Below are 23,322 nucleotides of genomic sequence, written 5' to 3' on the forward strand. Positions count from 1 at the left end.
ATGTCCAACACCTCCCCTGGTGCAGCTGAAGACCGTGTCTCTCTCATCCTTCTACAGCTGCTGGGAGGAGAGGCTGGGCAGTGCAGCCCTCAGCAACAGGGCAGTCCGGGCTGCTGAGTCTGAGTGCGCCTCATCATCATCATCATCATCGGCTAGGCAGTGCAGCCCTCATCAACAGGGCAGTCCGGGCTGCTGAGTCTGAGCCCCATCATCATCACCATCCCCAAACAACCCCACAGACAAATAAAACCCCACAGCCCCAGCAGGCAGATGCACCCACATTATCATTTTTGCCATTTCTTTCTGCCCAACATGTAAATTTTCAGAGCCCCTGTTATGAGCACGGGGCACGGGCTCCATCCTGCAGCCCTGCAGGTTGCTGTTCTGGGGGAGGCCTGTCCCCAGCAGTGCTGTGGGGTGTCACAGGCAGCAGAGGGTCCCTGAGGCACAGGGCAGAACTGAACAAGCATTGAGTACCATAGTGTCTGGAGAACTGCAGGCATAAAGCTGACGAGCATCTGCCAATAGCTGAACTCCCCAGACAATAAAGGGAAGTAGCAGCACACAGTGAGGAAAGGGAGAGTAGAGAGGCTGGAAATCAGTCACCAGAAGCACAGAGAGATGTGACAAACCCTACTGCTTTAGGGGCAATAAGCTCCAGACATCCATCCTTCCTGCACACCCTGCACCAGGAAGAATGTGTAAAACATGTTCACTGTCCTGTGAAAAACACATTCACTGTCCTGTAAAACTTTACAGTAAATAAAGGACAATAGGAGACAAAGCCCATAAAGTAAAGATTGTTATGGCTGGGTGTGTCTCAGCCAAGAGCACACCTGCTATTTGGAAACACCCTTCATGTAACATTTCTACGGCATTAGCCTGTTACATATTCATAAACAATTATGCATACTAAACGTTTCCCCAAACTATTTTACATATTCCAGGAACTGTTTAGCATGGCTCCTCCTTGGTTCCACCCTTCTAGAGCACGTGTATTCCTTGGCTGTGGGTTTGGTCCATTTTATCACCACCTGCAGTTTTGTCCCCGGCTCACTCTGCCTTCAGACAGTGAGTGCTGGTGGCTGCACATCTGTACAGGTGTCCTCATCCTGTGTCCATGGGATGTTATCCCATCCCAGCAGGGAGTGTAACACAGGCACACACACATCAGCTATTTCACCAAGCTCAATTACCAACAGAAATACAAACTGTATCTTTACAACAAAGTTGCTTTAACACCACACATGTAAATCTATTTTAATATTCACGAAAACCTAACGTTACAGTATGGATGGGTAGCAGCAAAAGCTCGGGGGCCTCTTCCTGCTCAGAGCAGATTTCCTGGGAACACCGGGCCATTCCCGGGCTCTGCCTCAGAGCAGTTTCCCAGACCATCCCGGGGCAATTCCCAGGCCCTGCCGGACCATTCCCGGGCCATTCCTAGGCCATGCCGGGCCAATCCCGGGCCCCTGTTCTGAGCAGTTTTCCAGGCCATGCCGGACCAATCCGGGGTCATTCTCAGGCCATTCCCTGGCTCTCCTTCAGAGCAGTTCCCCAGGTCATTCCCGGGCTCTCCCTCAGAGCAGTTTCCCAGGCCATTCCCGGCCCATTCCCAGGCATTCCCGGCCCATCCCCGGGCCCGCCCGTCCGCCCCCGTCCCAACATGGCGGCGTGTCGCGGCCGGGTGACATCACCGCGTGCGATGACGCAGAGCGGGGAGCGCCGGCGGGGCCCGCAGTGGGGCCCGGACATGGCGGCGCGGCCCGGCCCGCGGGAAGATGAATAAGGGCTGGCTGGAGCTGGAGAGCGACCCCGGTGAGCCGGGACACCGCACCGCGCAGCGGGCGCGGCTGGGGACGGGCCGAGGCACAGCTCCGGGCGGCCAAGGGGCTCTGAGGGACACGCGGGCGGCGGGGCCTGGCTGGGGGGGACGTGGCGGACAGGCCAGGGAGGCTGCAGGGGCGGACTGGGGCTGTGGGGCACGGGTGGGGTGTAGCGATGGGATTTGGGGTGCACGGGGGGAGCTTTGGGGGGGCTGGGGATGAGCTGGTAAAGTTTGGGGGGGCTGCAGGTATGGAGTGTGCGGGTGAAGTTCTGGGGGCTGGGGCTGTGGGAGCACCGGTGGGGCTGGGGCGGTGCGGGAGCACAAGGCAGGGCTGTCCCCTTCCCGCTGCCCTAGGGTGGGTGCTGTGGTAGAGTCATGGAGTTGTTTCAGGTTTGGGATTTAGGGCTAAAGCTGGTGTTGTCTGAAATGTTGTTTTAACCCTCTGGGTCGCTGTAGTGTGCAGTGGGGCTGGGAGCTGTTCTCTAGGGTGGGGTGGTGAAGTTTTGGGGCTATGGGTGAGGAAATGTGATCTCTGGAATTATCCTTGTCTCTTGCACTCAGCAAAGGATTCTGTCTGTTGTCCCAGTCACCCCCAGTTTTGCTGTTCTTTATTCTCTTTACTGGTACTTAGAAAAGGCTGAAGTCATTCCCCTCCTGGCCTTCATCACGGCAGAAAGTCCCAGGACATGGTTTGGATTCCCACAGCTGGGAGGGAAGGTTATTTGCTTGGGGGACAATGTCTGGGCATAGGCAGGGTTTTTTGGCTATGTGGCAGTTTGGATGCAGGGGTGGCACCTGGGACAGAAGTTAGGAGTGACCCATATCCTGCTCTCAGCACATCCCAGTAGCTGAATCTCTCCCCCCTGCCTCTGACTGGGGCTTGGGTGGAATGTGTGGGTGCTTTACTGGTCAGGAAGGGTTGGTGGATCCAGGTTTGGGTGGGGAGGAGAGCCCTGGGGACATGCAGGCTGCTGGCATAGTGTTGTGTGAGCTTGTGGACACCAGGACGTGTCCAGCCAAGCCATATAACGTGGTGTGGGTGTTGGAGTGTTCCAGGAGAGCTGTCAGCAGCAGGGCTGTGCCTCTTGTGGGTGCTGAGGGAAAATGAAATGCTGAAATATGCCAGAGAAAACAGTGGGGCTGGAAGGGACCAGGAAGGTAATGGGATGTGGTGTAATGGCCTGGCCTCCCACTGGTTTGAAGCATGTTATTTCCACAGCATATTGCTTCTCACTGACCATTTTGTAAGAAATACAATGTTTTCTGCTCAATTAATGAAGACTTCTCGCTCCCAAGAGTTTCCTCCGTGTTTTAATCATTTCAGCTTTGGTGTGGAAGCCCCTTGGGCCCTTCTTAATTGAGTCACATACATCAGGGTCCTTAAATCCATTGCTTACAGAGATGTTTCTCTGGATTTAATCCTTCTTATTGGTATTCCCTGGACTTCCTCCCAGGCTTTCAGCAGCCTTTCTAAGGGAGCTAAGAAAGCAGATTTGTTATTCCAGTCTCGAACTTGCTTCCTCCACAGGCAGAGTGACTGCCTGAGAATTGGGCTGACTGCCTTTGCTCCAGCATCAGAGGGGCAGCTGCTGCTCAGATATCTGATAATCCTTGTTTTCTTGTGGTTGTCTCTGTGTCCCTGGTTATGTCCTCCTGTAATTTGTAGCCACTGGAGACAGGCTGTTGGATTTGGTTCCCCCGAAGAGACAGGGAGATGAAGATGAGCTTCTTTCAGCCCTTGGACTTCCCTGCAGCCCTGTTGCTGTGATCTGGATCTCCCCTCAATGATTTTCACTAACATGAACCGAAATTATATTTTTTTAAGTGTCTAGTGATATCTTCAGTCATTTATCTCTCTGGTTGCAGGTGTGTGTGTGTCATTTAGGTGCTCCCTGCTGCTCACTTGGCAGCCAGCTGCAGTGGGCTCTGGCAGGGAAGAGTTGGTTCAGGTTCCCTTGAGGAAGAGGATGGTCTGTGGGGATGGAGGGGTGAAGGTTGTTGGAGCACTCTGAGCTCAGCATCCCCACTGCTGGCACTGGGTGTGATCCTGGTGCCTCTGCTGTGGAATCTCTGGCTGTGCCTTGGCCTGGGACCATGTGGGACTCTCAGGGGATGATGGCAGTGGATTTCCTCTCTGCTCTCTTCAGCCAGAAGTAACCTGTTGGTTTTGTTCCTTTCAGGTCTTTTCACACTCCTGGTTGAAGATTTTGGTAAGTCCTAGAAACCTTTCTGAGGAGTTGGTTTTGTGCCTGATATTACCCTGTCCTTCCTGGTGGGCCTTACACCAGCTTCTCTCCTTTGTCTGCAGGGGTCAAGGGAGTGCAGGTAGAAGAGATTTATGATCTGCAGAGCAAATGCCAAGGGTGAGTCAGAGGCCTGAGAGTGTGAGTTGTGCTGAGCAGAGTGGTCTGTGCGCCTGGGAACTCATGGCCAAGTGTCCAGAGGGGCTTGTCTGTCGTGGAGGTCAGAGCTGTGAGTGATGGACCAGGAGAGCTTCCTCAGGTTTGGGGCAGCTGGGGGACATCCTCCAAGGGATTCAACTCCCTGTCACCATGGAGAGGTGGTGTGGTTGCAGCGTGGGCTTTCTCCCTGTCCTGGTGCTGTGAAAAGGCTTTGAGGCTGTCACTTCTTAAAAGCCATTGCTGAATTCCTCTCAGAAATTAATCCAAGGTCAGTGTAAAAGGAGGGTCATTCAATGGCCAGTCAGTGTCCAGAGGGGATTTTTCCATTTCTTTGTCTTCAGCCTCTTAAGACTTGTCAATCCCCAAAGTTTTCAAGCTTGATTGTATGCTGAGCCTGGAGCATCAGCTCAGGAGTGTCCTCAGCAGTGTTGTGGCAGGGATGGTCACTGCCAGAAAGATGGCACTGGTGCTGTGAATCAGAGGTTTCTGATGCTGTGCAGAGCAGCCCAGTGGTGTGGCTGGTGCAGAGCTCTGCTGCTTTCTCTGTGCAGCCCCGTGTATGGGTTCATCTTCCTGTTCAAGTGGATTGAGGAGCGCCGCTCGCGCCGCAAGGTCTCCACGCTGGTGGACGAGACGTCGGTGATCGACGATGACATCGTCAATAACATGTTCTTTGCTCACCAGGTAGGCTCCAGGTGGGGTGATAGTGTGTGTGGGGTGTCTCCTGTGACACCTCAGGGAAACAGTGTGAGACTGACAGGCTGCACTGGTCATGAGGGCAGCTCCTCTTCCCTGAGCTCCATGTTGGAGGGAATCCAGTGAAGGCTGGGAGGCTGTGGCCTGCACTGTGAGCAGATGCTTGTGGGGCATGGTGAGGCTCACTCAGTGATACTAATTTCCCTCCTTCCTATGAGAGCTGAGGTCACTCCTCTCACAAGTGTTGATGGTTCTTGCATCAGTGCTTTCAGTTCATTATTGTCAACACAGGAGTTGTTGAAAGGCTGCCTTGTTCCTGCTGGTTAAGTTGGTCTTTGTGTTACTCTCTAGCTGATCCCCAATTCCTGTGCCACCCATGCCCTGCTGAGCGTCCTCCTGAACTGCAACAATGTTGACCTGGGCCCCACCTTGAGCCGCATGAAGGATTTCACCAAAGGCTTTAGCCCTGAGGTAGGGGCAGGGTCGGGCAGGGCTGTGCAGGGGTGGCACAGGTGGCTCTGCCTCTTGCTCCCCTCTTGGGGTGATGCTCTTCATGAGCTGGCTCCTTCCCTGCCTCTGTGGCTGCACACTGCAGCAGGCCTGCCTCTTCTGTCTCATATTCCTGCCTTGCCATGCTCAGAGCCTTGGTCCCTTTAGGCTGGGCACAGCTCTGAGCCTTCTGTCATTTACTCCCTGTCATCAAAAGTCCTCCTCCCTTCAGACCTATTGTGAACTTTGTTTTTCTCCAGCTGTAATTTATTCAGTAGAAATTGTGTGCTTTTTCCATCTTGGACTTTACCTGTAACTCAGAAAATTAGAGGATGTACCTGGGGGTTTCTGTCCTGCTCCTGTGGGTAGATGGAGGGAGGGAGTGGGAAGGTGAAGCATTTTATTTGTTCCCCGTCACTTCTCAGCTGTTGTCCTCTCTTGCTGTTGGCTGCAGAGCAAAGGCTATGCCATCGGCAACGCCCCGGAGCTGGCCAAGGCCCACAACAGCCATGCCAGGTGAGTGTGGGGCCTGCAGCTGCCCCCATCTGGAGGAGGCAGGCTCTCCATGGCCCCTGTCCCTCGCAGGCCAGAGCCACGGCACCTGCCGGAGAAGCAGAACGGGATCAGCGCCGTGCGGACCATGGAGGCGTTTCACTTTGTCAGCTACGTGCCCATCAAGGGACGGCTCTTTGAGCTCGATGGGCTGAAGGTCTATCCCATTGACCACGGTAAGAGCCACTTGTCCCTGCCTGCTGCACAGGTGAATAGCACCCTGGGGTGTTCAAGTGTATTGTTTTTCATTGCCTCTTAGTTAACTGGCTCCCAGACTCCAATGGCTCCCAGATTTGTCCTGAGTTTTGACGGCTAATTTTGGAGCCTGTGCGTTCTAGGCTGGGGACTGTGCCTAGAATGTTATTTCTAAATGCATTGCTTTTGTTTTTCCATTTTCCTCCCAGTTGCTCAGGGCCATAAGGTCCTTCAGCTTTGAAATAACTTCATATAGCAAGGAAAATTGATCTCCTTGCTCTCTCCTTGTGTAAAATAACCACTGTGTGCTGAGACAGCTGGTCCAAACAGATCCCACTGGGCTACCCATGTTACTCCCTTCTCTTACAACTTGACCCCTCAGTTCTGTCATTCAGGCAGTTATTTATCCCTGCCAGGTTTCTGTCTGTCAGTCCCTTGGTAAGGTACCCACTTCCTGTACCTGGTTTACTTCAGCATGTCCTGCTTTGCTAAGTGCAGCTGTGTGTTCTTCTCACAGGGCCGTGGGCAGATGACGAGGAATGGACGGACAAAGCCAGGAGAGTGATCATGGAGCGCATTGGCCTGGCCACTGCAGGGTAATGTCCTAGCCCAGGGGGCAAGCACTGGCCCCTTGCCATGTTCCCCTGGATTATTTGTCCTGTGGTTTCTGAACGGCAGCTTGTGGAAGTGGAGGTTTCCTATGGAGAGGTGCAGGTGCTCTGGCCCTTGCCTTCTCTTGCCTGCACAGCATGCATTCCCAGTGTGATGCACAGTCCCTGCAAATGCTGCACAGCCTTAGGAGTGGCCTGGTTAGGTCTGTGTTAGCTCAAGTCCATAGGAGAAGGAGTGGTGCTTCTGGTCTTGAGCTGGGCCTCTTGGATGCTTGGGCATGAGGGTGAATGCTGCAGGTTGCCTAAAGATGTAATCTCCATATCTGGAGCTATTCAGATGCTGTCTGGATGTTGTCCTGTGACCAGCTCTGGGTGATCCTGCTGGAGCAGGGCCTGGACCAGATGAGTCTCATAGATCTCTTCCCACCTCAGCTGACCTGTGACTCTCAGAGTGTTTTGTGTGATAGCTGAAGAAACCTTGTACTGCTTCATTGGCCACTGTGAGATTGACCTGGTTTTGGGAGAAGCCATGGGTGTGTTGGTGTTAAATGCCTGGGCAGGAGGTGGGGATGGGGCTGTCACCATGATCCTGTGGCTGAGGGCTCTGCCCTTCCTGCAGGGAGCCGTACCACGACATCCGCTTCAACCTGATGGCCGTGGTGCCTGACCGCAGGATGAAGTACGAGTCCAAGCTGCACATCCTGAAGATGAACCGCCAGACTGTGCTGGAGGCCTTGCAGCAGGTAGGGCGGCCCAGCCTGAGGGAGGGCAAGGCCTGGGCACTTGGTGTTGGCTCACCCCCATGAGCTCTGCAGTGCTTGAGTGGGAAGGATGTGGTTTGGGTCATTGCTGGTCCAGCATGCAGCTTCTCTGTCATTTGCTTTCAAGCTTATCCGAGTAACTCAGCCTGAGCTGATCCAGACCCAGAAGTCTCAGGAGTCTCAGCCTGGTGAAGAGGCAAAGCCAGCCAGCAGCAAGACTGTGACTCCAGAGAGCACTCATCCAGGTAGGGCCTTGTACCAGCAGTGCTGCCAGCCTGGCCTGCCATGGGGTGACCACAGGGTGGTGACAACAGCTGGCTGGGGTCTTGGGGTAGTTTTATTGTCAGCTTCACTTTCTTTTCTGTGAGCCCTGCTCCGTGTGCACTGTGCTGGGTATGGTGATGCCTGTGTGCCTGGGGCTGTGTTGGAGGGTGTGAAGCTTGAAAGTGGGAGGGCTGGAGTTTGGGGACACCGGTGACAGATGGAGGTGCAGTCTGGGAGAGTTAGAGCTCTTCTCTCGCCTGGGTGAGTAAGGGGTGGTAGAGAACATTGAGTAAAAGGTGGCAGTGCTGGTGATGAAAGGCTGTGCTGTGCTTGTGTGGCAGATGGCACTGATGAAGCCACCAGCCAGGGCCACCCCACGGCCACGCAGAGCCCACCCAGCAAATCCAAACCGGTGCCAAAGACAGCAGCGAGCGGCATCAATGGGGCCCCTCCAGCAAACCCCAACCCCATTGTGCAGAGACTGCCAGCCTTCCTGGATAACCACAACTATGCCAAGTCCCCCATGCAGGTAGGCTGGAGTGCCAGGCTGGCAGCACAGCTGATTCAAGCTGAGCTCTTTGCCTGCATTCCCTCCCCTCTCTGAGACCACAGCTGTCAGCTGGCCTAAGCCTGGCCCAGCACTAACCCAGGCTGGGAGGGCAGAGGGTAAAAAAAGACTGACCTGACAAAGGAGATTTACCTTAATGTGGGTAAACTGAACAAAAATGGGGAGGGGTCCCTGTTTCCTCTCTAAAGAGCCAAGTCCTGGTGTTGGGCTGGACCAAGGATGAGTCCACTGGGCTCTTCCTCCGTGCCCTGCTGCCAGCAGGCCTTCAGCAGTGGTGTTTTGCAGGAGGAGGAAGACCTTGCAGCAGGAGTGGGTCGCAACCGGGTCCCAGTCCGACAGCACCAGCAGTACTCGGATGATGAGGATGACTATGATGATGATGATGAGGAGGAAGTTCGTAACACCAACTCAGCCATCAGGTGACAGCTTGAGGTGTGGGTGGAGGGCTGGGAACTGACATTTGCAGACCTGTCAGTGAGGACTTCCCTGACCTCCTTCCTTAGATCTTGATAGTTCTGTTCTTCTCTTCACCTGCCATTTTATTTTTCACTCACTGGGTTTTGTAAAGTCCTTCTGTAGCTCTTTACAGCCAACTCTGAATTTCAGCTTCCTGAGAATAGCTGTGTATTGGCAGCAGGCTTTGGGGCTTTGAGGAACCTTGGTTCCACAGTGCTGATTGCCACTTCAGCTCCTGGTGACAGTGTTGGTGTGCTTGGACTGCTGCTGAGGCCAGGAAGTTGGGGTCGCAGCAAGGGAGCTTTGGAAGAAGAGTGGGGGGTACACAGCACCCTGTGCCCCCCAGCAGTGTAGGGATCCCTGGGGCTGAGTGTCTCAGTGGTGCTGAGGTGCTGCAAGAGAAGCTGGTGGTGCTGTGGGTGATGTTTCAGACCTTGTTTCATCCCGGCAGGCAGCCTGGACTGCTGAGCACAGAGCTGGCAGTGTCCATGGTGGGCCTCACCTCTTTCCACCAGCTACTCACCTTCCCTGCTGTGTTTCTGGGCAGGTACAAGAGGAAAGGGCAAGTGAAGCAAGAGCACGTGGCAGGGGCCGCAGATGGTCAGCTCTCCGTGCTGCAGCCCAACACCATCAACGTCCTGGCTGAGAAGCTGAAGGAATCTCAGAAGGATCTTTCCATCCCCCTGTCCATCAAGACGAGCGGCGGGGGCGCCGCCGTGGCCGTGGTCACGCACTCCCAGCCGTCCCCCACGCCCAGCAACGAGAGCACGGACACGGCCTCCGAGATTGGCAGCGCCTTCAACTCGCCGCTGCGCTCGCCCATCCGCTCGGCCAACCCCACGCGCCCCTCCAGCCCCGTCACCTCGCACATCTCCAAGGTGCTGTTCGGCGAGGAGGACGGGCTGCTGCGCCTCGACTGCCTGCGCTACAACCGCGCCGTCAGGGACCTGGGGCCCATCGTCAGCTCCGGCCTGCTGCACCTCACCGAGGATGGCGTCTTCTGCCCGCTGGCTGCCGCAGGTACCTGCCTGCTGTAGGGGTGGTGTCCTGCCTGAGGTGACAGGACAGTGTCCTTTGACTTCAGAGGGGATGCCAGTCCTTTGTGGTGGCTCCTAACACTTCCTTCCCCTGTGTGTAGATGGGAAAAACTCCCCCTCTTCCATCAAGCCTGGTGAAGAGGCCCCGGTTATGATCAAACTGGAGGAGAAGGAGGGCAGTGAGGCCAGTGACAGCAAAGAGAAGGTGGGACTTGGCAGGACCAGTGATCACCCTGGGGGGGAAAAGTATTCTCCCAAGGTGAGTTTTGTGCTGCGACAGCCCTGGGAACGTGGAGCTCACCCGGAGGCGCAGCAGCGCTGGCAGTGGCTGAACTGCATGTGCACGGTGTCCCCTCGCGTGTCGTCGCAGCCGTGCCTCGAGGCACAGGGCAGTGCAGGTTTTGTGCCTCGTGTCATCTCGGGGACCTTTGCCTTGGTAGTGGGCACAGACCCTGTCTCTGCAGCTGAGATGTGCAGCTTGCTGTGCTCTCTTCTGGGCCAGGAGCTGGTGACTCCCTGCACCCCAAGCCCCAGCCTACTGGTAACTCACAGCCTGTCTGTGCCCTCCACTAAGAGCACCACCAGGCTCAGGCAGCACAAGGGCACCAAGGGCTGCCTGGAGGAGAGCTGGGTAGGGACTGCTATTCCAAAGGGAAGTCTTCAGGTTTTGTTTTTGAGGGGAAGCAGGTGCTGGGTGGGGGGGGTGGATTCTGGAACGCATGCAGCCCTTCCCCTGGCCCAAAACCTTGGGGCTGGGGCAGAACACACTTCCCCTGGCGTTAACCATAGTGAATGCCTTTCAATGAACTGATCACCTTGTTTTCCCCTGGTGAGTTTTTTCTTTGATGGAGCCTCTCCTAACACAGACATGAGCACCTGCCAGCTCACCCTGCTGGCTCCTGGGCTGTGGCTGGGTCTGTGCTCATGTTTGGTCTGCTTGATCCTGCAGGAGCTGCTGGCACTGCTCAAGTGTGTGGAAGCAGAGATTGCAAACTACGAGGCCTGCCTGAAGGAGGAGGTAGAGAAGAGGAAGAAATTCAAGGTGTGCTGCTGGCTTGTTTGCACTGCTGATTTAGCTGCCCAAAGACTTTTGTCTGGGGTGGTTTTATGTAAAAATGGAGGGATAGCGGTTCAGCTGAGAATGGTGATGAGGAACATTCAGAGTCTCTTGTTAGCAAACAGCCCAGCGGGGCAGAGCTGTTACCAGGACAGACCACAGCCCTGGGCCAGCACTGGCAGCCTGGGGGAGGGTGATACAGTGCTGGGATGAACATCAGCAGTGATAGGAGGCAGAGGAGGCAGCAGATATCTCCCCTGCCCACCTTCACCTCTTCCCAGCTGCTCTTTGGGAACATGCTGGCATCTGAATTGGGATGGAGACAGTCCCAGTTGTGCACTGGCCTAAGATAAGCTGGGAGGTGGGTCCCTTCCTGCTTCAGTCTCCCTAGTCTGTGGGCTGGGCCAGGCATGCCAGTTCTTTGTCCCCTGTTAACCTTGAACTCTCCCTTCTCCCTGCCCCCTGCTTGTGGATTATTTGTGGATTTGTCTCTTTGTAGATCGATGACCAGAGGAGAACCCACAATTATGATGAATTCATCTGTACCTTCATATCCATGCTGGCCCAGGAAGGTGAGCTGTGCTCATGGGGCAGAGGGTTTGGGGCACTGAGTGTGATGGAGCAGCAGCTGGGAGCCTGGGCTGCTCATTTTGCCTGGCTCCCTGTTCAGGCCAGGCCTAGGGCACAGGCTGACCCTCCACCTGGGGAGCCACAGATTTCTGCTTTCTCCTTCCACTTTATGGTCTCAAGAGATGCCCAGTGCTGGCTTTTGAGTGAGAGAGGCAGGGCTGCCCTCTGGCATGGGAGATCCCAGCCCTCCAGGCCGTGTGTGTGCTCTCCCTGCAGGCATGCTGGCCAGCCTGGTGGAGCAGAACATCTCGGTGCGCCGGCGGCAGGGAGTCAGCATCGGCCGCCTGCACAAGCAGAGGAAGCCGGACCGCCGGAAACGCTCCCGCCCCTACAAGGCCAAGCGCCAGTAGCCAGGGCTGCAAACAGCAGTTGGGCTTTGTGGCTTTGGGCAGTGGCACTTGCATCTCTGTTACCTTTTGCCCAAGGAAAGGGACCACAGTGACAAGCCCTCTGCCCAGGTGGAGCCTGGGGACAAAGGGAAATCGGGTTTTTCTCTGCGCCTAAGCTGTGAAAGGCAAGAACCTGTCTGGAGGAGTCCCTGCAGCCAGAGGGAGTCTGGAGTGCTCGGCTGCCTGACCACGCCATGGCAGCAGCCAGACTTTGTCACCTCTGTCTCAGCACCCTGGCTGAGGACTGTGACCAGAGGGAAGGAGCCCACCCAGCTGGGGATGGGTCTGGCCTTGTGGGAACACTGGCAATGCCCATGTGAGGCTGTGCTGGCCACAGCTGGCTGTGGCTTGTGTCCTCCTGTGTCTGGGCCTTCAGCTCTGTGCTTCCCTGGGATGTTCATATTTTCATGATGTTCATGTTTTTTATCCTTCTCCCTCCATTCCCCAAACTGATTTTTGGTCCTAACCCAGACTCTGGCCATTCTTAGCAAGGTGGCTCCAGGACAGAGCTGCTTCTGCACCCACCCCACACTGCACTGCCCAGGGCTGGCTGAACTCCTGGGGATGGTGACACCTTCCCCATGTAGCCTGGCTCCCCAGAGGACCATGGCAGCTCTGTTGCTGGATGAGGGTGGGTAGGCTCATCTCTGGAACTGGGCCTTGTCCCCAGCCCTCTGTGGCAGTGCTGGGAGTGGCCGGTGCCTCTTGCTGCCCTGGCTGCTCTCCTTGGGACCAGCTCTGTGGCCCTGGCAATGCCTGTGGGTCACCCAGCATTGCAGCAGGCCCCAGAGAAAGCCCGTGAATTGTGAACAGACCAGGTGCAGATGGTGGCCTTGGGGGGTGCTGGACATGGCACGAGGGTGGACTCTGGCTGTGGCTTGGTAAAGCCTCTTGGCAGGGTTGCTGCAGTGGTGGGGGTGGGATGGGGGCAGCAGCAGAGGGAGCCCACATCTCTTCCCCCTGGCTGCTAACCAGAGCTTGCTGGTACAGCCTGGCTGCCTCCTGCCAGCCCCCAGGAGCCTGGCAGAAATCTGAGATGCCAGAGGTGAGCACTGCTCCCCAGCACTGTCCTGGGGTGGAGCTGCCACAGGAGAGGACTGAATTTTTTTCAATATGTGTGCAGATCTTGACTATGAAACAGTTCTTTTGGTATTTGTTGAAGGAAAGAAAATCCTTCTGTCTCTTGCTGTGTCTAATATCAAGTGCTGTAAATAATGGATCTGTCTGAAGGAATAAAGCTATCCTGTAATGGCCAGCCATGGAAGAGGTGTGTGAGGGAAGGGGGTGGGGGGCAGTGGGGCTGGGAGCACCACGTGCCAGCTCCAGGCCCTGTTATCTCTGCTGGCAGCTCTGTCTGGTGTAGAGATTTGAAGTAATCATGGGGAGTGCAACAATACCAGGCTCCATTTATTGACACACCTCAGCAGGGGAAGGGCAGGACTCACCTCAGCAGAAGAGAGGGCACGAGGAGAGGGGGCAGCAGCCCGGCTCAGATCCTCAGCTGCAGTGGGTTCCTCGGCTCACTGCATTTTCTGGCTAAAAGTCCAGGGCACAGATCAGGGCCGTGCCCCGTTTGATCCAGTGCTTCTCTGGCTTGTCCGTAGGGATCTCCACAGCAATCACGTAGTTGGTAGAGTGGCCCGTTGTTGATAGCGTGCCTGTAATGGGGGAAGCGAGGGTGAGAGGGTGGTGCTGCTGCACACTGACCTCATCCAGACGCCCTTGTCCCCACCCTAAGCCCGGTGACTGGCTGAGCAGGGCTGGGGCAAATGGGCTTGTGGGCTTGAGGGGAGCCTGGCCACGGGCACTGCTGCAGAGCCAGCGTGCCTGCTGCTCCATCTCTCAGCCACAGCAGGAGAAATCTTTTCTCCGTGGCTGGCCACTGCCAACAGTGCCGTCTCTATGCTCATGTATGGCAGGAGGAACTCCCTGCTGCCCCTCCTAGCCGCTCCTGCAGCTCCCCTGCTTCTGCAAGTCTGCCTTTAGGGCACCTACCTGCGCGAGTGAGAGTCTTATAGATGGGGCACAGGTAGGAGCCGGATTCCGGAGGCTTGCGGTTGGCGACAGGCAGCAGCCAGATGACAGCCATGTCCGTGTACAGCTCCTTGGGGCGGGACTCCGCCAGCTTACCCGCGGCCGCGTCCCAGCGGGCGCCCTCCAGGAACAAGCCGTGGATGTAGCAGCCCACCTTGGGCTGCTGCGTCAGCTCCTTCACCGACTCCTTCATGACCTGCCACGGGGAGGGGCCGCCGGGCCCTGGCTCAAGGCGTGTCCCTGGCGGCTCAGCCCCAACAAGCTTCTTAAGCAGCTCTTAGTTAAGCCAGCGCTGCTAGAAGAGAGCGTGCCACAGCTCTCAGAGGGACAGCCTGGGACAGGGCTGGTGGAGGGGGATGAGGGCAGGTCTGGAAGCAGAAGCCCCTGCCAGCCTTGGGGAGGTGTCTGGCAATGTGGGTGGGTGCGTGTATCCAAGCACAAAGAGGATGATGGAGCCATAGGCAGCTGGGTAGCCTGGTGGCTTCAACTCTTGGGCAGGTCAGGGCCTTTGTGGCTTTCTAGCAGGAGATTCCAAATAAATTCAGACTCTCCACCTGATTTACTGACCTGGAAGCTAAACGAGATGGTGTCGATGGAGATGACAGACTTCCTGGCAAAGTTCTGCAGTGTCCCGGTGAGGAAGGCTTGGGGGAAGAAGAATCCACTGATCCAGAACACAGGGGGGATCCCATGGCTGATCCAGTTCTGCATGAATTCAATCCGCTGCACCAAGTCGTTCACCCACGATGCCAATGGCTTCAGGGATGGATAGGCCTGTGGGGCACCACAGAGGGAGGTGCTGAATGCAGTCAAGGACAGCCTAGACCTTGTGCCTCAGCTGCTGAGAGCTGCCCAGAGCCCAGGGGCTGGGAACAACTGGAGCTGCACTGGGCAGGAGCCACCTCCGTGCCAGGGCACCAAGAGCCAGCTCTATGGGAGACAGCCCAGTCCAGCAGCAGCTAATAATCCATTCCTCTGGTTTAGGTGAGCTCTGGCAGCAGTTGGGCTGGCTGGGGCACATACCTTGGAATTCCACATTTCAGGAACAGTGTTGTTGTACAAACTGGTGGCCATCAGCTCCAGCCGAGAGGACATCACCACCAGGCCCTTGAGAGCTTTCAGCAAATCCTTCAGACTTAAGTCAACCTCCTCCAGGAGCTTGTTGTACCTACAGAGAAAGGGCAGAGGGAGCAGAGTGACTCTGTACAGTGGTTTATCACCCATTGCCTGCCCAGAGGGGGTGTGGATCTTTATACACAAGTGAAGCTCCTCCATATAACTGCCAGCCCCAGTCCTCTTCAACAGGGTCTCAGCTGCTCCCCCAGCCCTAAACTGCTGACTGTTACAGATGGAGACAGACTCAGCCAAAGGTCCTGGCTGGGACAACACAGTTGTTACTGTGACTGCCAACCCCACTGTTGTGCTGAGGTTCCCCAAAGGTGGGCGGCAGCAGGGGCCTGCACATCTCTGCTGTTCCCTAGGACATGATCCCACAGGAGTTTTACCTGATCACCTCCTGCACCAGCACTGTGTTCATGGATTCTTCATAGAGCAGTGGGTATTTCTCGATAACTTCCTGCACATTCATGGTGTCAGGCAGCTTTGCCAGGATGTCCTTGGAGGTCTCCTCCACAATCTGGAAGGAAAGCAGCAAGTGGCAGCATCCTTCTAATCCAGCCCCATGGCTGCTGAGAAGGGGGAGAGCTAACGCTGGCACGGCAGTGCCATCACTGGCACCCAGCAGGCAGGGTGGCACCTGCTGAGAGCTGGTGCTTGCGCTCATTGCCCACACTGGGCACTGGCTGCCAGAGCACTGCCAGCACTGGGGCACCCACCTCTTCCCTGCTGCGGCCTCCCAGTGAGATGGTCTTGGGCTGCAGCTGTGCAATGGCCCCCAGCAGTGCAAAGGTCTCGTTCTGAGCGAAGGTGATGTCGGCATTGTCGTGTAAACCAAAGAGCTCTGGGCTGTCATTGAGAGGCAGGCCCTTAACATATTGGAGGTAGCCCTGGAGAGGAATCCACAAAGAGTCTGAGACCAAGACCAGCTGAAAATCCCTAGGTTCTTACAAACTTATATTCCCCCAGGGACCTGAAAATGCAGTGGGTTTTGGAGAGGAGAGATCCCCTTTGCATTGTGACAATCCCCTTGGAACTATGAGCTGCAATACTGAATACTTACATTTAGGTCAGAAGAGGTACTGATCTGCTTGTAGACACCTGATTCTGAATAGGCAAAGTCAGGACTTAAAACCTCAGGTTTGTAGAAATCCTCCAAAATGCTCATGATGCAGCGCCGGTCCCAGTCGTCGGTCACGCGGCCGCCGTAGTTGATCTCCCCAGCTGTGTATTTCAGAACCTGCAAGAGACCCCACCGTGGTTCTGATCCATGGTTCTGATCCATGTCTGCATCTTGAGCCTGTTCCCTTGCAGGAGGGGCAGCTCTCACCTTGTAGGGAATTTCTGCATATTCATTCAAGAACATTTGCAGCTGACTGATGCAGATGCGGAGGTCTCCATCTGTGAACTCATAGGGGATATTGAACCCCAGAGGCCCAAACTTTCTCCTCTCCAGCATGTTCCCATGGAAGAAGCAAAGTGACAGCAACAAGGATTTAAACTCCGTGACCTGTGGGAAACAGGGAGAGTCGCTCAGCTTGGGAGGAGACATCCTTGGAGGGAGTTGGGTCCTGCTGGGACCTGGCAGAGCAAATATGCCAATTCAGGAGAGCCAGCTTGAGCTTGGAGAGGGGGAAACCTCAGTCACTGGTGCTGTGCTGGGGAAGGCCATGGCTCACTCCTTGCTTAAAGAGAGCTGCAAGTCCTTATGCCAGGCCTCCAAAATACTGTTGCTTCCGTTTCTCAAAGTAAAACTTTCAGATGTGAGTTTATGAGAAACACCTCCTTTAGCACATGGATTCTCTAACGGGGAGAAAGATCTATGCCTGGAGAGGAGCTTTCCAGGTAGAAAGCATACATTGGAGCAGGCACAGAATGGGGACAGCAAGCCAAAGCACAATCTGGGTCTTACCTTGGAGCAAGAATTCAAGAAGTCATCACTGAAACTAATGTAGGACTTGAGCAGGTTGGCCTTGACCCCCCGGGGGGGCTCAATGGTCATCTTGGAGCCATTCTGGAGAATGGACACAGGGAAGTGGTTGCTAGGCAGACTGGTGAGCCAGAGGCGAAAGTCTGGATGCACCTGGAGGTCCAGAAGGCAGCAAGTGCTCAGAGGGTGCAGGCACAGCCCCTGCAGCTGCTCCTGCACTGACCCTCTGGTGCTGTAAGAGCCTATGGATGGGTCTGAACTAGGGCTGGCCTCCTCCCAGGCTCCAGCCTCCTGCCTGCTGTAAAACATCTCACCTTGCTGGGGTCGATGGCCTCGATGAGTCTCTCCAGTGAAGGCATCCAGCTGGGGGCCAGGTGGCAGTTCTGGAAGAAGACCCAGTTGCCCTGCTCCATGGCACTGTGCAACATGGCTTCAGCACGGGGGCCCTGCAGAGGCACAAAGGGAGAGCTCACAGACCCTTCCCATGGCGTGCTGTGCTCTGCTGAGCAGGACAGGGAGGCAGCTCCCTGGAGCTGGATGTCCAGGGCTATGGCCTGGCTCTGCCCCCATGGCTCAGCTGGATCTTTGCTGTTTGATGGCACAGCAACATTTTTTACAGCTTTTACATGCCTGTGAGGGAGGGTGGAGGGAATAGAAGGTCTGCAGATGGATTTGGGAAGTTAGAAGGCACTGCAGTAGCAGCTGCTGCAGCTCCCACCTCAAGGGGGTAGAAGCAGAAAGTTGGTGAGTAAGGGCCCTGGGGCATGAGGGTATTTTCACAGTGCTACAAGTGTTTGACCTACTTGGAGCTTGGTGAGGTTGATACAAGTGCCAGGACACTGCTGTTCCAGGAATGCACTGACAGCCTACCTGTCCTTGGCCCAGAGAAATGGCAGAGAGCTTTTGTGAGAACTTCATTTCTTCAGCAAACTTGTAGAGGTCAGCAGCGGGGTCAGTGCCTGGGGACAGCACGAACACCAGGGGGGTGGTGGCAGTGGAGTCCTTAAACACGACTGAGAGGTCAGCGGTCTGCAATTGAGAGTTGGTTAGAGTGGGGAGGCTGTAGTGGAGCACACCTCAGCACCTCCTCAACCTTCCTGGCCTCCAGCTCTCCTCCAAGACTCCAGTGTCCTCTTAGGTGCCGAGGCCAGGAACATGATCAGTGAGAACCACATACAGCTCTCCTCTGGCTGCATTATGGTCAGGCCATGAAACACTTTCCCATTTGTCATTCAAACTCTTCCCTTGCACACCTGCAGCATCTGCCCCCTCCTAGTGTGGTTTAACTGGTGGGCATCAGAAAGGCTATCCCTCATCTGAGACATAGGTACGGAAAAACCAGCTGTGGGAGGAACACTGTGGCTGTAGAGGGCCACCTCTCTGCAATTGGTGGCCCATTTGTCACAAGCCTGAGGCCTCCTGCTCCCTGCCTGTCCCCAGCAGCACCTGCTCCTGGCTGGTTACCTGTGGCTCGATGAAGCGCTGGTCCAGGTTCCGCACCACGAAGTCCTGCATGGCGTTGGTGACCTTGTCTCCACGCAGACATCGCAGCACCAGCAGCTTCTGGAAGGCATCAAGCTCCTCTTCCCACTTCCCAGGTAAAGGCTCTCTGCAAAGCAATTAGGTGCATTTCGGGGGGATGTGCCAGATCCCACACTCCACGAGAAGTACCCAAGTTGCCTGCAGCAGCCATTGGGGCTTCATAAGGGACAAGGACCTTCCAGTCCCTTGGCTGAGGTTGTTGTCTGTAGCTCTGAAACCATCAGCAGGCAAGCCAGAACTGCTTCCACTGGGGAAGCAGCAAATACTGCTGGGATAAGGCACTGGGATAAGGCTCTGCCTTGTGCAATGGCCACCCCTGAGGAGGCAAGGCAGTGCCTCATCCTTTCCCTTGCATGGCCCTGCACTGGGAGCAGAGCTGGCACTGTGGCTGTATCAGCTCCTCTTACTCTCCCAGGGATGTCACGTGCAGTAGACCTAAGCTGACAAAGCAGGGGACACTTGCCTGTGAGGGCTCTGGCTGTCAAAAATGGTCCTGAACCCTTCAAGGCTGCCTGCAAAATCATTGTCAAAGCCAGAGAAATTCTTCAAGCTGCTCAGGGCCAGGATGTCTCCCCATGCTCTCTCGTTCAGCCAGGATGGAGCTGGGTTTTCCTTCATCTCCTTTATGGCCCCTCCTGACAGCAGGTACCGCCACTCATCCTGGGAACAGGATAGGATTTGGTCATGAATAACAGCCTACCCACCTGAGCCCATGGCACAGGGTGCCATATCCAATTAAAATCCTGTTGTATCCTTCTGCCTTCTCCCCTGCCAGGTGTGTGTGTCAAGGGGTAGCTGAGCTGGAGGGTCTGGTGAGATCAACACAGTGACTGCTCAGCTGCCACTCTCTGCTAACCCCTGCCTGCTCCCTCTGAACTCATTAACCTTTGCAGCAGCCAGGCAGCAAACTGGCAAAAGCTGCAGGGGATTCAGGCAGCTCTGCATGTAGACACAGAGAACAGTTGGAAAGCTGAATAAAGACAGAAGCCCTGTGTTTGTCCAGCAGGCTGCCAAGCCTGTCACTAACCCCAGGGAACAAGGCTCCTTTCCCACCTAGCACACAGTTCTAGGGGCTGAGCAGGCTGTGCCTGAGCTGCCCTGATGGGATCCCCTCAAGGACTGAGGTGATTTGCTCACCATATTGATCTTGCCCTCGTTCATGAGGATGCGGGCGCTGACCAGGAAGGCAAACATGAGCTTGTGCTTCTCGAAGAGGCTGCGGCACACGTTGGAGTACAGACTGAAGGTGATGTAGTTGTTGATGTTCTTCACCCGCTCCGTCAGCTCGTCTGGAAAAAAGGCAAGAACCAAACAAGGATGGCAGGTGCCATGGGGGATGTGGATGGTGTCATCCAGGTCACCTCTGGGTACCTGGTCACAGAGGCACACCCACACCCTGCCCAGGAAGGACAGATGCTGCTCTCACACACGGAGAGGAGAGGAGAGGAGAGGAGAGGAGAGGAGAGGAGAGGAGAGGAGAGGAGAGGAGAGGAGAGGAGAGGAGAGAGAGGAGAGGAGAGGAAGGAGAGGAGAGGAGAGGAGAGGAGAGGAGAGGAGAGGAGAGGAGAGGAGAGGAGAGGAGAGGAGAGGAGAGGAGAGGAGAGGAGAGGAGAGGAGAGCTCTGGGCAGGCACCTGCTTTCTCAGAGTTACGGATCCCCAGGAGGAAGATGTTGAGGAACCACTCGAGGGAGTACTGGTACATGGGGTCCACGTTGGACAGGTCTGAGACACAGAAGTAGAGGATTTGCGAGCGGACAGCCACAGGCACATACTGCATGCGGGTGATGTTGATGTCCTTCTCTGTCTGCTCTGCCACTGCCACCTTGATCTGGAGGACAGAAGCGATGTCATGGTTAGTGAAGTGCTGGCAGGGGATGCACAGCTGCAGGGAGGACAGCACCTTTCACTTCTGACCTGGATCTCTCCTGCCTTCAGCTTGGATGCCTCCAACACTTTGATGAGCTCCAAGTCATCTACAGGGTTTCCTTCAGAAGTGCTGAGCCTATACAGGATCTGATCTTCTATCACCTTTAGCTCCTGACGCATCTGGGCATTGCTAACAATTAGCTGGTTTCTGTCTTCTTCTAAGTCAGGTCGCTCTGCAGCCACCACTTCTCCCAACAGCTGGTCCTCCAAGCCACTACAACAAAAGCCATGGATGTGAGGGTGGTAGGTGAGGGGGCAACATGCCTGAGGGGCTGGGGACTGTAGAATGAGGCTGAGCAGCATGGGCAACTGATGGGGTAAAAGCAGGTACCTGGGTGAGAGAGTGAAGTTGATGAGGGTGAGCTTTGTGGAGACCTCAGGGCTGTAGTGAGGGTTGGGCAGCTTGGTGGTGATGTACATCTTGAAATCGTCATGGTAGGGGACCACTGTATCCCCCAGCTTCAGCACGGTGCTGCCTTGCTGTTTGAAGGTCTGTACCAGAGAAGGACAAACACAGGAAGGCTGGGACGGCTCCCTCTTGTGAGGGAAGGCATCCTGCTCTGCCCCGGGCTCTGCAGTCAGGAGAGTCAGAAGGCTCTCAGGACAGAGGAGCTCCAAGATTGCCTGTGGGACTAAAGGCCTGAATGTGAAGATAGCAGCTGTGTTTCATGGCCCTGCCTCCCAGGCAGAGGTGCCTGTTGGCAGAGCACCAGTGTGTGCAGGAGGCTGTCAGGGTGTTGGAGCCCTGACCAAGGCATGGGACTCACCCATCCATGTGAGTTCTGCCTGCCCACAGAGACCTACAAACACACCCCACTCCATGGCACCCTGGCCAGCTGGCCCTTTACAGCTCAGCCAGGCACCCCCTGCCCCCCTTGGCAAGGGGAGACACCAGACCTCTTTCAGCAGGACAGGCTCAAGGACTGGATCCAGCTCCTCGCCGACGTTCTCCAGCAGGAAGGGCTTCCCAAAGGTAATGGTGTTCTCCAGAGTGGAGAGGAAATCCCGGTCACTCAGCTTGGCCACCTCCAGGCTGTTTTCTCTCTCCTGGAAGGCAGCAGGGGAGGGCAGGGTTTCTGTGGTGTCCTGCCACCTTCACATCCAGCTCTGGTGCACAGTACACCTCTCACTGGGCTGATTTAGCTCTCTGGGGCAGCAGAAATAAGCTTGTCTTGCTCAGCTAGACTTTGGCTATTTTGGCAAGTTTATCCCACGTCAGCAGGCACTAGAGAAAGCTGAATGAGACAGCAGAAAAGGGAGGAAATAGGGACCATCTCCTTCACAGAGCCATATCCTTCTGGAGCCCCACACTGCTAATTCAGGGCAGAGCCTACAAAGTGAGAGCAGGTGGGTGGGAAAAGCTCTCAGGAAGCAAAGCAGGAGCAGCTGCCTCAGCTTCCTGCCTGATCCTTCAGAAGGGTACAAGAGGTGCTAGTCAGTGTTTTCAGCACTTTGGCAGTAGGGAATGCACTGAGCAGCCAGGTAAAGCCACCCTAATCCTTCTGTGCTAGAAAACTGAAAATCATTATGGGAGATGTTGGTGTTGTTTTGTGAGGTGAAGCCTCCCAGAATGTTAGTGGACACTCATCAGAGTGGGGAATGGGATTTGCTTGCTGCCTTGCTTGCTTATATGAGGGCTCTTCCTGCCCGGTGTTGCATTCCCTGGGAAGGGAAATCCACCTGGGATGAATGTGGTGTGGAGACTGTCTGGTGCTTGTTGGGTTGGGCTGGCGCAGCATGAGGCATTGCAGCTCTAGAGCCCAAAGCCTGAGGTTGCTCTGCACAGCTCCTGGCAGAAAGCTGTTTTCCCTGTCCTGGCAGATCTGGCTTTCCTCCCCACACCTCTTACCAGATTCTTGATCCACTTGTTTGCTTGTCCTTGTGGGTCTATGTAGTGATTCCAGCGCAGGGAGAATCGGGTTATCACCCCGTTTTCCACAGACAGGGCATCATTGGGTAAACCAGCAATCTGACAGGGTAGAAAAAGTTGTTGGCACACCTGGTAGTGCGCATGGGTGACCAGAGAGAAGCCCTTGCTGCCCTGGCCCCTGAGTGCTCCCAGAGGGTGGATAAGGCATGGTGGTGAAGGTACCTCTGCCAGCAGCCAAGCCCTGGGGTGGGGCTGTGCTGTGGGGTCAGGCCTGGGCAGGCTATGGCCAGAGCTTGGCTCTGGGCCTGCTAAAGGACAAGCCTTACAGGGCAAGGTTGATGCTCTTTATGCTGTTCATGCTGTTTATACTGCTGCAGTAATTCCAGTTCGGCAGTGTGGCCATTATCCAGCTGCTTGGTGTGGGGGCCTGCCCCTTTGGTCCAGGGGATCCTGGTGAGTGCTGAGCTGACAGTTCTGGACTTTACCTGAGGCCCCTTCTTCCTTAAGTATTGTTTGGTTTGGGTTTTTTTTTTGAAACTTGCCTGCCAGGAGCGGATTTCCACAGGGTCTCCAAGGGTGCTGATGAGGCTTGCATCCTCACTGTGGGGAATGTCATTGTTGGCCAGCTCCTCCATCCACTCCTTGCACAGTGCTGCACGGTAGTCTCCCTGCCATGAGAAACACCATCTCAGCCCTCCTTTAAGTTGTACCCAGTCTATTGTGAGTATCTAAACCCTCCTGTTCCCATTCTAATGGGCCCCATGCTGCCTCTTGCACAAGTGGACAGAGATCCTGGAGGGATCTTGCACCCTTGTGTCCTATTCCTTTCTCTCTGACCAGGACAGCAGAGCTGCAAACTGTGTGCTGACCACTGCACACTTACTGTGAAAGGGCCCAGGTAGGCCACAAAGCCAGCTGCAAACAGCACGTCCCCAGAGCTGTTGGTGATTTTGTCATCCAGACTCTCC

The 23,322-nt window shown here is 55.5% G+C and overlaps 3 protein-coding genes across 9 annotated transcripts in view; 2 read left to right on the forward strand and 1 right to left on the reverse strand.

Moving 5' to 3' along the window:
- Positions 1-1,700: 1,700 nt before the first annotated feature.
- BAP1 (BRCA1 associated protein 1) lies at positions 1,701-13,190 on the forward strand. Of its 2 annotated transcripts, none has more exons than XM_064724433.1 (17): positions 1,701-1,818; positions 4,009-4,038; positions 4,137-4,191; positions 4,782-4,914; positions 5,278-5,397; positions 5,870-5,931; positions 6,001-6,143; positions 6,680-6,758; positions 7,393-7,516; positions 7,662-7,779; positions 8,140-8,327; positions 8,652-8,785; positions 9,370-9,842; positions 9,961-10,118; positions 10,809-10,901; positions 11,416-11,488; positions 11,763-13,190. In XM_064724433.1, exons 1-17 carry the CDS (start codon positions 1,782-1,784, stop codon positions 11,894-11,896), a joined length of 2,154 nt encoding a protein of 717 aa, XP_064580503.1. In that variant the 5' UTR covers positions 1,701-1,781; the 3' UTR covers positions 11,897-13,190. The 2 variants fall into 2 exon arrangements, with proteins under 2 accessions (XP_064580503.1, XP_064580504.1); XM_064724434.1 differs by having other exon boundaries at positions 9,961-10,064.
- A 96-nt stretch (positions 13,191-13,286) lies between these two features.
- DNAH1 (dynein axonemal heavy chain 1) overlaps positions 13,287-23,322 on the reverse strand; it is a 67,770-nt gene continuing 57,734 nt past the window's right edge. The window contains exons 58-78 of the mRNA XM_064724446.1: positions 23,238-23,322; positions 22,897-23,022; positions 22,334-22,453; positions 21,382-21,531; positions 20,816-20,976; positions 20,473-20,698; positions 20,191-20,386; positions 19,695-19,846; positions 19,021-19,217; positions 18,480-18,624; positions 17,886-18,044; positions 17,330-17,461; positions 16,998-17,168; positions 16,416-16,595; positions 16,149-16,325; positions 15,805-15,975; positions 15,475-15,605; positions 14,993-15,137; positions 14,537-14,743; positions 13,931-14,165; positions 13,287-13,593 (exon numbers count right to left, since the gene is read on the reverse strand). The exon at positions 23,238-23,322 is cut by the window's right edge and continues 47 nt beyond it. Coding sequence (XP_064580516.1) covers positions 13,472-13,593; positions 13,931-14,165; positions 14,537-14,743; positions 14,993-15,137; positions 15,475-15,605; positions 15,805-15,975; positions 16,149-16,325; positions 16,416-16,595; positions 16,998-17,168; positions 17,330-17,461; positions 17,886-18,044; positions 18,480-18,624; positions 19,021-19,217; positions 19,695-19,846; positions 20,191-20,386; positions 20,473-20,698; positions 20,816-20,976; positions 21,382-21,531; positions 22,334-22,453; positions 22,897-23,022; positions 23,238-23,322 — 3,388 coding nt within the window. The 3' untranslated portion in view covers positions 13,287-13,471. The remainder of the gene's footprint in view (positions 13,594-13,930; positions 14,166-14,536; positions 14,744-14,992; positions 15,138-15,474; positions 15,606-15,804; positions 15,976-16,148; positions 16,326-16,415; positions 16,596-16,997; positions 17,169-17,329; positions 17,462-17,885; positions 18,045-18,479; positions 18,625-19,020; positions 19,218-19,694; positions 19,847-20,190; positions 20,387-20,472; positions 20,699-20,815; positions 20,977-21,381; positions 21,532-22,333; positions 22,454-22,896; positions 23,023-23,237) is intronic.
- LOC135453410 (HAUS augmin-like complex subunit 3) overlaps positions 21,857-23,322 on the forward strand; it is a 7,372-nt gene continuing 5,906 nt past the window's right edge. For 2 of the 6 annotated variants that reach the window (XM_064724436.1, XM_064724441.1), the window contains exons 1-2: positions 22,520-22,807; positions 22,904-23,074. The gene's annotated coding sequence lies outside the window, so the exon portion shown is untranslated. Of the gene's footprint in view, positions 21,967-22,519; positions 22,808-22,903; positions 23,075-23,322 lie in introns of those variants that run through there. The other 4 variants (XM_064724437.1, XM_064724438.1, XM_064724439.1 and 1 more) reach the window with 4 other exon arrangements.

This window comes from Zonotrichia leucophrys, chromosome 12 (assembly GCF_028769735.1).
Source record: "Zonotrichia leucophrys gambelii isolate GWCS_2022_RI chromosome 12, RI_Zleu_2.0, whole genome shotgun sequence".
Lineage (NCBI taxonomy): Eukaryota > Metazoa > Chordata > Aves > Passeriformes > Passerellidae > Zonotrichia > Zonotrichia leucophrys.